The following is a 12,599-nucleotide window of genomic DNA, read 5'->3' as shown; positions in this document are numbered from 1 at the left end:
TCCTCTCCAGGGTGCGGTTATCCCTATTGCCTGTACACTTTTTTCTACCACATCTTTTCCTTCCCTTCCCTTCGCCTCTCTATTAATGTGCTTGGACACAGAGCGCTGTTAACAGCCAGCCTCTTTTGCAATGACCTTTTGTGTCTTGCCCTCCTTGTGCAAGGTGTCAATGGTCGTCTTTTGGACAACTGTCAAGTCAGCAGTCTTCCCCATGATTGTGTAGCCTACAGAACTAGACTGAGAGACCATGTAAAGACCTTTGCAGGTGTTTTGAGTTAATTAGCTGATTAGAGTGTGGCACCAGGTGTCTTCAATATTGAACCTTTTCACAATATTCTAATTTGATTAAAATATAATTTGATGATGCACAACACTAGAGCTTTTTTATAAACAGGTCACATGCTGTCCTTGTCCAACCAATTACATTGCCATTGCAAATATGCAAATAAGTTTTAGGAATATACTGTACGGTTTGAAATGGCAGCTAATGAATACCCAGGATGAATTGTTCATTCCGGGTAAATTATGAGCACTGTGAAAAGTGATGCAAGATAACAGGATTCCATTTACGTGGGGTTTACAATGACCCAGGATTAACTAGCTCAAGGGTGAAAAGCCCTAATGTGCTCTCAATTTTTAAACCATAGAAATTAGGGCTAAGCATTCATGAAATGGCCAATCAGAGGTGCTTAAGATAGTCAGAATTCACTCAATAACACTGGAGTTCAGTGTGCTCACTTACTGTGTTCTACATGTTCACGAATAAACACGATGTATATAAGAGATTCATTGCACTGTGTAGACAACTTCACTGGTGATAACATTATAATCATTATAAAGGGAGCGCTCTTAGCTCACTTTCTGTTCACAGCCCATTCACAGTTTGAATAAAAGTTTTATTTCTCAAGCTACACACTGCAAAGTTTCTGGATTGACAACCATATTTAAATGTGGGAATGAATCCAAAAATGCGATGATTGACAGTAATAGCCATGGCAACGGACGGGACACAAAATCTGATACTGTATGTCAGAACAGATCTGTGCAGAAAAGAACTTGCTATGTTGCTGCAACAACCACAACTTTTTGCAAGAAGATTGCACTTTTTGTGTAAGTTTGCTATTTTTATTTTGGTACCTTTAAGTACATATAAATGTCCCTTTTAATTTAGCAAAAGGCAGTAAGTGGTTAATATGATACAATTAATATGTGCGTTAAAGAGTTATTAGTATGTAAATCTTTGCAAAAATACAGACATTCTGAAAAATACCAAGATATTTGTGTTTTATCAAAGATAAGACCTGCCAAGGACCAGATTTTTTTTTTATTATGTCCTGATAGAGAAAACCCTGGAATTCAATAGGGTGTCATAACATTTTCACATACACTAAAAAATGCTGAATACGCCACATTGTGAAAATTTCCCTCACTTTCAGAGCTTTTTACAGAGAGCAGAGACGACCTGTGGTAATTGTACTAATTGAACACTTACAGAAAAGGACCATTTCACTAAAAAGTGGAAGTTTAATGGATTAAGTCTTTCAAGAGCAGCTCAGTTCCTCATTAATGGCCAAGTGCTCACAGGAAGAGAGTGCTAACTGAGATGACATATAGCTTAGAAATTATAGTCCAGCAATAGAGCTGCACATATATTCATAGTCACTTATTCTCACAGCGAGTGTAGAAAGACAGGACAAACCCTCATAAAGACACTTTACTTTGAACAAGCTTTGATTTTTTTTCACGTTACTGCTGCACATTTTATTGTCCGTGGGCTTGTCACACTTCGCAGTGCTCATGAAAGTGATGGTTTATTATTGTAGCTGGCAGTAGACGGGTTTATGTGATATCTGTGGTGAAAGACCTCGCGCTGCGTCCCGCTCACACATTTAAAACAAAGCTCCCACGATTATTCTTTCTGTTTTAGATGTGTGAAGACATCTATAAGAGACTGTTAACTAGCATTATTACATATTTCATAGGCTCATATTCTCAAGATGTGTGAACGGCACTGTTAGGCTTTTACTGAAAGCTGAAGAAACACACAAGGTTTTGCTATGTTAATATCCTCTTGTCTGGATATGATGGAGGTTTCACAAAGCTGACAGTTTACCCAGTCAGACAAGCACATACTCCAGTGGCGTTTACGCTGTAATACCTCTCAAGCAGAGGATCATCTGTCCAAGAGAAAAACAAGTCTTTATTTATAAGGTTTGGTCTGGACAGACTGAAGGGTGAATTCCCAAAAACCTGTCAAGAACATGTAATAGACCATTCACAGAACATGTTTTTTTGCACTGCTTTTCCATCATCTTTCTATGCAAACATGTACTAGATGGACATGTTTGACCGTTGCGCTCTTATCTCGTTTATAATGTACATGTTTTTAAAAACGCAGCATACAAGTTAAAAGTTCAGCTTCTAAAAAAAAAAAAATCGCTTTTTTTATTTCATGCCCTGTATCTAGCATTTTTGCTTTAAACACAAAAACATGTTCTGTGTGAATAGCCCCTCACTGTATATGTTTAGATTGTTAAGTGTTTTACATCATAGTTGTATTTGTAGTATTGTCTTAGAGAAAATCATTGTATAGCAGTTATTTAAATTAAGAAAACAAAAATAGCTTCTCTCATTAAAATGTCAAAGCATGGTTCAAAAATAGGCTTGTTTTTCATTATGCAAATTTATTTTAAATATGTATCAAAATGTTATTTTTTTTTTTTTTTTCTGGAAGCTTTCTATGCATTTTTCATGTTGAAGTCTAATCCAAGTGTCAAGTTTTAGTAAAGTAAAAAAAATGGAGCACAGTTGGAAGAGATAAAAAAATAGAGGTTTTTCGCATTTTGTGGAAAGAGAGCATGATCGCATACAGAAAGGCTGTAAAAACCGCTAGATCTGCTTATTTCTCGACTGTCTTAGAAGAAAACAAACACAACCCTAGGTATTTATTTAATACAGTGGCTAAATTAACGAGAAATAAAGCTTCAACTTGACGTTCGCAAACAGCACAGCAGTAATGACTTTATGAACTTCTTTATGTGCAAGATTGATAATATTAGGAAGAAGGTTATAACTATGCAACCATCTACCTACTACAGTATCGCATCAGACAGAGCATTGTAGTGTCACTGAGGAAAAATTACACTCATTCACTGCTATAAAAGAAGAAGAATTGGCTAAACTCGTTAAATCATCTTAAATCAACACCATGTATGCTCGAACCTATCCCGACTAAGCTACTAAAAGAGATTTTTATTGTAATACTCTACTGGGTGGTTGCCCTGCATGCTTAATAAATAAACTGCAGCTGGTCCAAAATGCATCAGCTTGAGTTCTTACTAGAACCAGTATGACCATATTAGCCCCGTTCTGTCAACACTGCACTGGCTCCCTATTAAACATGAGTGTCCATCTCTGATGTGCATGACGTGCAGGTACAGTAAATCCTGATACTCAGCATCCAGAGTTCAGACAAACAGCTGGTCATCAGGAAGTGAAGGTTAATAGAGAATGTTTAAACACTAGCACGCTTAGTGTTTCGAGAGGTGGCGGCTGTAAAGCTTTATGGAGGTTAAAGGGTCAGTGGCCGTATTTCTCTCCCCAGCTCCCTTTCATTCACTCTCTCTTTCAGACAGTCGTTCTTTGTTTTTAAATTTATCTTCTTTGCCATGCAAAAGTGCTCAAAGTCAAAGTTCACAAGGTATTTGAGATTACTGTTTGAGGGAAGAGTATGGCTTAAAGATTTGGATTAGACTGCCCAGTATTTGCATCGCATTATGAGTGGATGCAATTGACTGCCCACTTTTTCCTCAGCCTTGGTTCAGGAAGTATTTTTCCAGTATTTTTTACTTGATTTGCTAAAACAATATAAGCATCCCTAAAACAACTTCAATCTACTCCAGATGTATCATTCTTGAAATATATATATTTTTTTTTTTGCTTGCTTGAAGCATAAAACTAAGTATATAGTGAGGTTCATGGCTTCTCTGAAAAAAAAAAATACTTCCAAGCCATGAACCAAACCAAAAATCTCCAAGATGAATCAGAACAATGCAAACTTGCGAAGAATAATGTACTTGAAATTCAGTAAAACAGTGCATGTAGAAAAGGAACTACAGATTCCATTAAACATTTCTGGTTGGGCCTGTAACTGTGGCCACAAACACACTGTAATTCAGGAGCGACACATTTAAATCCACCAAATTATCATTATGTGACACTCCCGAAACTGTGATGGTTGACAACATTGCAACCACAGACACATTCTGGCGTCTCACGTGTTTGATATCTGTTAATTTTGACAAAAGCATTATTACAGCGCCTCAAAAAAGTTATGTTTTAATAAAACCCTTTTAATAAAACCACGACATCGACAGAGGCATCGTGTTTTTTTGTAGTAAATTAGAGACAAATCGTGTCCAGACCTTTTGACTGGTAGTGCATTTAATTCAATATTGCTCATTGTTATTTAAATGCAAAAAACAGTGTTGCTGGAAATGTAAATATGAGATGTTGGCCATGTTTTGGCCTGAGATGTTGCTGCTACTGAGCTCACCTGACGTGATGTAAGGGCGGCAATCCGACGGGATGGACACCAGAGAGTCCACAATGTCTGACCTTCTCTGAAGGAGCATGGAGATCATCTCAAACCCCTGAGGACCTAGAAACTCGAACAGCTGGCCATGTGTGAGAGAGAGAGAGAGAGATGAGATTAGATTAGATTAGAAACAAAAAAGGGGATAGAAGATGTGTGAAAAAAACACTAGAGCTGCACGATTTTGGATAAATTGAGAATCGCAATTTATTTTGGTTTCAAATCGAGTTTCTCCCATCATTCCGAATAGACAACTTAAACAATTTTTCTAGAGGTTCTGAAAAAATGATAATTTCAGCAGTCTATTTAACCATTTAAATTATAATTGTATTGAGTAAATGATTCAATGACTCACTCATAAATACTTCACTTGTTTCATTACTGGATGAATCAGTGTTTTTTCAATGAAACTCTTGAATGAATAATTCAATGACATAAAACATTTTTTTTAAGACACTTGTCGCGTAACAATGTAATCGATACAAACGTTATTTATTTGAAGCACCAAGTTACTTTCAAAAGGTGATTTGCTCCGTTTTGATCACTACCGTAGACATCAGTGTGTATATCTTAAATAAAAATGTATTTGTCCTGGTACTTCTGTGATTATTTGAATATTTGTTACAGAAATAACTACTGTGATGTTAAAAAGACTGCTTATGTAGCTGTTTCGTTAGCCTGGCTCCGCCCTCCTACATACTTCCGCTCAATTTTCATTTTCCTTCAGTACGTCGTCTGGGTTTGCGGAATATTCACTGGTTTTCTCCGGCCAAATTTTTACCAGTCCAATCAGTGAACAGAGGGAGTGGCTAAGAACGATGACGTTGATGCTAGTTTGAGTTGTAGTTCAGTAAAGGCGGCGGAGAAAGAGGCGAGCGAAGCCATTTGGTCCGTTGTGGCACCGCTGCAGAAGATCCAGAAGTTAAAGCCGGAGCAAGAACTCCTTCTGGTCTTGGAAGGAGTTGGTCTTGGCTGAGTTTTGTTGGTGGCCATGATGTTGTGGCCCTCCTCCCCACAGGGTTAAGGAGAAGTTTGATTTTCCAGCTTGCTTCGTTAGTGGTGAAGTGGTAGGCTAAGACGGATGCTAGCGATGCTAAAGCATGACATACGTCACGACTGGATCTTATGGCAGATCCAGAGTGGCTCTGGGCAGATCCAATAGTTTTAAACTTCAACAGAGTACCCGCTAGGGATGCACGATATTGGATTTTTGCCGATATCCGATATGCCGATATTTTTCAACTCATTCTGGCCGATTTCGATACGATATATGTTTATTTTTTCTATTTGTTTGGAAACTACCATTTTGAGCAAAAAAAAAAGTTTTTTCTTCATTCTGGTTTCAGATTTCTGAGGTCTCCTTACTAAAAGGATACTTGTTAAAAATAAATTAAAGTTCTTTTTTAAAATAACAGTATATTAAAAGCGCTGAAAATAACAATAATAAAGTCAGTAATTTTTCACCCCAGACAGATGCAGTTGTCACCTAAATATTTTATTTTTGGATTTAATGTTTGTTCACATGAAGTGGGGGTGGCATGGCATCAGTTGATGCTGTATTTAGCTTCAGATAAAAACATTCACAGTTATTTTAGGATTATTTGGATATTTTCCTTGGATTATTTTTCATCATCCATTTCATAAAATTTTATTACAGATTAATAAGCTGTATGTAAAAGTATTTAATTTACAAGTGTCATGCTTGTGCTTTGACATCATTACTGCTTTATTTATTCAGAAAAAGAAGTAACTTCTATTTATTTGTGTATTCTACTTTTCATTTTATTACTGTAACAACAGCGCCTCCACTAAATAGGCTATATATAACATTCTCCCGGGCGGGCACTAGGACCTGGAGGAGCTTCAGCTGCTGTTGAGGCTGCTGCGCGCGCTAGAGAGTGGGGAGACGCGATTGTGCTTGTTTTGGGCTAGTTTTGTTGTGAAAACCTGGCAATCCTGCGTTGATTCACAAATTCAAGGCAGCATTTAAAAACTGACAATATAAATCACCATACATGCAAAGCATTTGCTTGTTTTCACTTGAAGAATGAGCACACGGCTGACGTGATCTTATCGCTATAGAAGTCCTTGCACACGTGAGTTATTGCAGGCGCATATCAACACGTTATCATATCGGCAAGGCATAATTTTTTCATATCGGCCGATGCCGATTTTTATATTTTAAGCGTTTATCGGCCGATTCCGATGTTGTGCCGATAATATCGTGCATCCCTAATACCCGCCTTCAAGGAAGGTAACACTTGTCAATGGAGAGTGGCCAGACTCTCTGTTAGGGCTGGGCGATAAAACTATAATTATCGGGAAATAATTTTTCTCGATAAAACGATAACAACAGGCTGACAGGCTTGGAGCGGAGTGGAGCAAGAACAATGAGCGATAGTGAAGAAAATTCAGTGCTCACGACCAGCTCGTTGACAAGAAAGGTCACTCAACTTCAGTGGTTTGGAGATATTTGGGCTATTTGCAATCCGACATAAAACAGCGACGTGCACTGCTTACCATAGGTTCACCACACGGTAATATAATTATTCAGTTATCTTGCTTCTTCTAAGTTCTTCCATATAGCATTGAGCCCAACACAGCGGTAACTCTGCATTAGCCTAATATCAGTTCACGCATAGGCTTATCGCCTTCTTAGCTGTAGTGGGTGACTTACAACAAGCTAACGTTACCAAACTATTATCACGAAAACATCGGACTTATGGAAAAATACATCGGTATCATAGTGTTTTGTCTTTGGTGATTTATTAATAACTCAGCATCGCCCATAATAAAAGAGAAATACAATCATTTCATCCACTGTTTAAAGTGATTAAAATAGACTTGACAGCCCTTACTGTAGTTCCACAACTAATGAACTTTGTGCTCTCCTCTCTCCCAGCCCACCGTGTGTGTGTGTGTGTGTGTGTGTGTGTGTGTGTGGGGGGGGGGGGCATGTTTTTGTAAAATATAAGGAAACAAATGTGTATAATGACATGGGTATTACAAAAAGAGGGTGAAATATGAGGACGTTCCCCATGTCCTCACTTTTCAAAATGCTTATAAATCACAGAATGAGTTTTTTTTCACAGAAAGTGAACTGCACAGTCTCCTGTGAGGGTTAGGTTTAGGGGCAGTGTGTGTGTGTGTGTGTGTGTGTGTGTGTGTGTGTGTGTGTGTGTGTGTGTGTGTGTGTGTGTGTGTGTGTGTGTGTGTGTGTGTGTGTGTGTGTGTGTGTGTGTGTGTGTGTGTGTGTGTGTGTGTGTGTGTGTGTGTGTGTGTGTGTGTGTGTGTGTGTGGTGAACCAATCCACTGTAAGGCAAGAGTTATTAATCAATGTTCTAAACCTAAAACGCATTTTTTGCCCGTTTGCGTTTTTATTGTTTTACTACTTACACAATTATTTTAATTAAGTATATATAATTATATTAATGATAAAGTGTAGAGTTAAAAAAATGCTGACCACAGTTAAGATTCTTCTTTTATTTATTTATTTTATTTATATTGTCAATGCCATTTATTTATAAGGTTTGGCATGCTGAGCAGAAAGATTTTTTTAAAGTCTATTTTTGTTTACAGACAAAAATTATATTTAAAGCACTTTAACAACTTAATCTTCCTTTTGATCAATTGTTCACTTGTTTGGGAAGTGTTTGTCATGTTTTGACAATAAAGGACAGTTTAAAACCAGCCATTCTGAAAATCAGGCTTAACATTTAAACAGTTAAACACTCTTCAAGTTTGGTATTTGTAAAGAATCCTCCAATACCTCCAATACACGCAAATCAAAGCAATCAAATAATATCCATCTTAAACTGTAAAGATCTGGTAATTATCCCAATACAACTAAACCCAAGCTAGACAAATGAAGGCTTTTAAAAAGATGTGCTCAAGAGTTGAAAAACATGACAAAAGCCACAGCCTAGTCTCATGAGCAAATCTATTTTACATAAAGAATAATGCATATGGTGATGTTGAGAAATCATCTCTCAGGGGAAGTGCCACATAGCAGATACAGAAGTGATAAAGTACAATCATATAATTTATGGTGGAACAGTTGATTAAATTAATGAGAACAGTACTTTGAAAATCTGGTCCAATCAAATTATCATGCTGGACTTCTTCAATTACAAGAGCCATTACCTCTCTAAGGGCATGTTTTGAAGGATAATACGGATCTAAAAAGAGGGTGATTCTTTGGGAATGTGACTTATAGTGCAGTTTTTCTTTCCAGACATGAGTAAATGAGGAAGATAACTCATAAATCAAATGAAAACTATTTGTTGCACCAATTTCTAAGAACAGCTTAAAAAGCTGCACTGCGAACGTTGATCCTTCATGTGCTTTAAGAGTAATATACATCCTATGAATATGTGTACTGTATATACACCGCTCAGGCATAACATTATGACCACTGACAGGTGAAGTGAATAACACTGATGATCTCTTCATCACCTGTTAGTGGGTGGGATATATTAGGCAGCAAGTGAACATTTTGTCCTCAGAGTTGATGTGTTAGAAGCAGGAAAAATGGGCAAGCGTAAGGATTTGAGCGACTTTGACAAGGGCATTTAATTGTCAGGGCTGTTTTGGCAGCAAAATGGGGACCAAAACAATATTAGGATAATATTCCTAATATTATAATATCATAATGTTATGCCTGATCGGTGCACATATCAAAATGCAATAGTGGGAATCAAAAGTGTTTTTTGTTTTTTTTACAAAGTGAACAACAAAAACTTACCTACATTGTGCAAATAAAAAAAAAACTGTTTAAAATCACAGTTTTCTTCCTTAGCTCAAAATTAGTGCTTGGTGTACATAAGCCTTAATATTCCTGCACAATCCTTCACTCAACTGACAGGTGAAAGCCACTGTACTCCACACATCCTGTGTAATCTAAAATCACTCTGTTCCCAAAATGATGTCAAGCGCCAACTAACAATAAAACGATATGGATAATATGACAGTTACATTGATATGACTGTGAAATCTTTTCAGCAGATCTTTTGTACAGACAGCACTCCTGCAGGGAGACTAGACAAAAGCTGTAAACATGCTAAAAGAAAAGAGAAAGAAAGAAGGCAACTAATATGCACTTCTATACTGAGAGTGGTAGAGATACACACTACCTGTACTCTCCAGAGACTATTTCAAAACCTTTCCAAGCTCGTCTTTTCTGTGAAAGTGTGTGTGTGTGTGTGCCCTGTACAGTTTTAAATTCCCTAGCAGTCTTTTCCTTTAAATGCAGTTATAATGTTATTTTGCTCATTGTATTGTTCCTACCATCACAGAAAGTGTTTCTTAGTTCATGAATGGGTGACTTTCAGACTTTTAGTCATTTTTCCAACTGAATGCTTTTGCTTACAGAAAATGAAGACTATTTTTTGCATTCAGCTTGCACTTAGAGTAGAGTAATATCAACATTTAAAGGGATAGTTCACCCAAAAATGAAAATTAGTCAGATTTACTCACCCTCAAGTCATCCTTCATTCCAGCTGACCGATGGAAGTTAGTTATTTTAGTCTATAAAGTTTTAAATATGGATATTTGTCTTACACAAACGCATGGCTTTATTAACCCCTGGAGCCGTGTGGAGCAGTTATATGATGGATAGATGCACTTTTATGGACTTCAAAAACGAATCAAGTCAATGCCATTATAAAGCTTGGAAGAGCCAGGACTTTAATATAACTCTGATTGTGTTCGTTTCAAACAATTACTTTATTTTTAACTAACATTAATAAATTAATAAACATAATGAATGTATTGCTTATTGTTAGTTAATACAATAACTAATGTTAACAAATGAGACCGTATTGTAAAGTGTTACCAATAATATATATATATATATATACACACATACATACACATATACATATATATATACACACAAAAAAAATCGGCTTTATTTCATTAAAAAACACAGGAAAACTGAAAAATTGTGAAATACCATTCCAATTTAAAATAGCTGTTTTCTATGTGAATATATTTTAAACTAATTTATTCCTGTGATCAAAGCTGACTTTTCAGCATCATCAGTCACATGATCCTTCAGAAATCTCAAGAATGCTCAAGAAAAAAATTCTGATTAATATCAAAGTTGAAAACTGTTGTGCTGTCATATCTATATATATAGAGCTGAAAAAAATTAAGAGACCACTAAACATTGTGAAATCAATGTTAAGTGGTCTCTTAATTTGTTCCAGAACTGTGTGTATATGTGTGTACTCATGCACTCTCTCAATCTCTATTATACTATATATTATTATATTGTATTATCTGGGCACTGTATTACACAATGCTGTCAAAGCAAACACCAGTCCCTTTAAATTATCTAAAGCAATTAAGATAATACAGAATTACACATCCGTATTTAAAATGTGAATGTTAGCATCACAAACAATCCTAAAATCGTCCTAATATAACCAGATATCTGATATAAGTTTCATCTGTTATATTTTTAAGCGTCCCATCAATGTGCAATTTTCTCCAGGAAAAGCGCTTCTAAATTGCCTTTAAATTAGCTTATCTAATCTCTCCTATTTTCCATGGCCTTAAATATATTTGCTTTAACAGCAAATTACATGATTTATGAAGAACAAATGTGAAATAATAAAAGCTGCTCTTCAAACTGTGTCTGTCAGGTTTAATGGCAGTGAATGCAGAGCCTTTCAGCTTTGCTGTTGTTGACTTTGGAGTGACACGTGCAGAGAATAGTGGAGAGACGGCACAAAAAGGCCATCCCACATCTAAAGGTGTCAGTGGGATAGCCGGCGCCCAAATGTCAACTACGTGAGGAACATTTGAACAGTGTGTAACTCGGGTACTAAAGTGCTCAGTGCTGGCAAAGGGGAGACACCGCTATCATGGAAGGTCACACCTCAAAAACAGTACATACAACCTGCATTCTGAGCCTATGATTTAGTCATTAAAGTTATTAGAAATGTACTAAAAGCACTACAACCTATGCTGGTCAAAAGCACCAGTACTTCAGTACCAAGTTGATACTTGCATTTAAAAAAAACGTTTCAAATGCAATCAAACACTCCCCTGTGTATTTGTGTAAATGATCTGTGAAGAACCTCAAAGGTTTCTATTTACAGGGCCCTATTTTAATGATCGGAGCGCGTGGTCTGAAGCACACGGCATCCAAATCCACTTTTGCAACTTTTGACGACAGAAAAAAAAATGGTCGGCCCAGGGCTCCAGAGTGCGACTAAAATTTGAGAGTGTGCGACTGAATTTTACATCCAGTCGCACATGTGCGACCAGTACATTTGCCTGCTGTCGGTACTGGAGAAATTAAGAAAATACACTTACTAATTATAATTGATAGACGTTAGGGGTGATGAAAAAAATCGATTATCGATTAATCGCGAGTATGTTATGGACGAGTATGAATCGATAATTAAATTTTCAAAAATCGATTTTTTTATTTATCTAAACCTGACACTACCACCGTGTGTGTGTGTGTGTGTGTGTTCATTAGATGAATGTAAATCTGTCGTTAATGCTGAGATGATTCTGAGGGAACACTCTAGAAATCCTCCCGCCTCGCCTCCTCTGGAGCTCAGGCACATTAGCATTAGCGTGTTAGCACGGCTCAGATTCGCGCACAAACTCAGAATAAACGCCTTCAATCCGCAGATTTATGAGCGCGTCAGATGAGCGAGCGCGACACACAACAACGCGCACATTCGCGGGAATAAAGGCGATCCTGAGGACGCGATGAGCGGATCACACACACACACACACACACACACACACACAGCCGGACTGATGCTGGTAACACACACAACGCCACACTAAAGCAGCACAGATGTCTGATAACGGGATGTGTTTACCGGACAGGCCCGTCTGATCTCCCCGGGCTCGAGTCCCGCGCTCCGCTGGAAATGAACGAGAGGAGCTTGAGTGGTCCACGCGCGCTCCGCATCCATCACACACACTCTTGACATTTTGTCACTGTGTTCTACAGTACAGTATATAAGCTGAAGCTACA

The 12,599-nt window shown here is 37.4% G+C and overlaps 1 protein-coding gene across 1 annotated transcript in view; it reads right to left on the bottom strand.

The window, feature by feature from the left end:
• ascc3 (activating signal cointegrator 1 complex subunit 3) overlaps nucleotides 1-12,599 on the bottom strand; it is a 352,716-nt gene that overhangs the window by 311,027 nt on the left and 29,090 nt on the right. The window contains exon 5 of the mRNA XM_079836136.1: nucleotides 4,556-4,676. Within this exon, the coding sequence (XP_079692262.1) occupies nucleotides 4,556-4,676 (121 nt within the window). The remainder of the gene's footprint in view (nucleotides 1-4,555; nucleotides 4,677-12,599) is intronic.

The sequence above is a fragment of the Gobio gobio genome (assembly GCF_949357685.1).
Source record: "Gobio gobio genome assembly, chromosome: 15".
Classification (NCBI taxonomy): domain Eukaryota; kingdom Metazoa; phylum Chordata; class Actinopteri; order Cypriniformes; family Gobionidae; genus Gobio; species Gobio gobio.
Note: the sequence above shows the minus strand (reverse complement) of the source record. Positions and strands in the feature narration are given on the sequence as shown.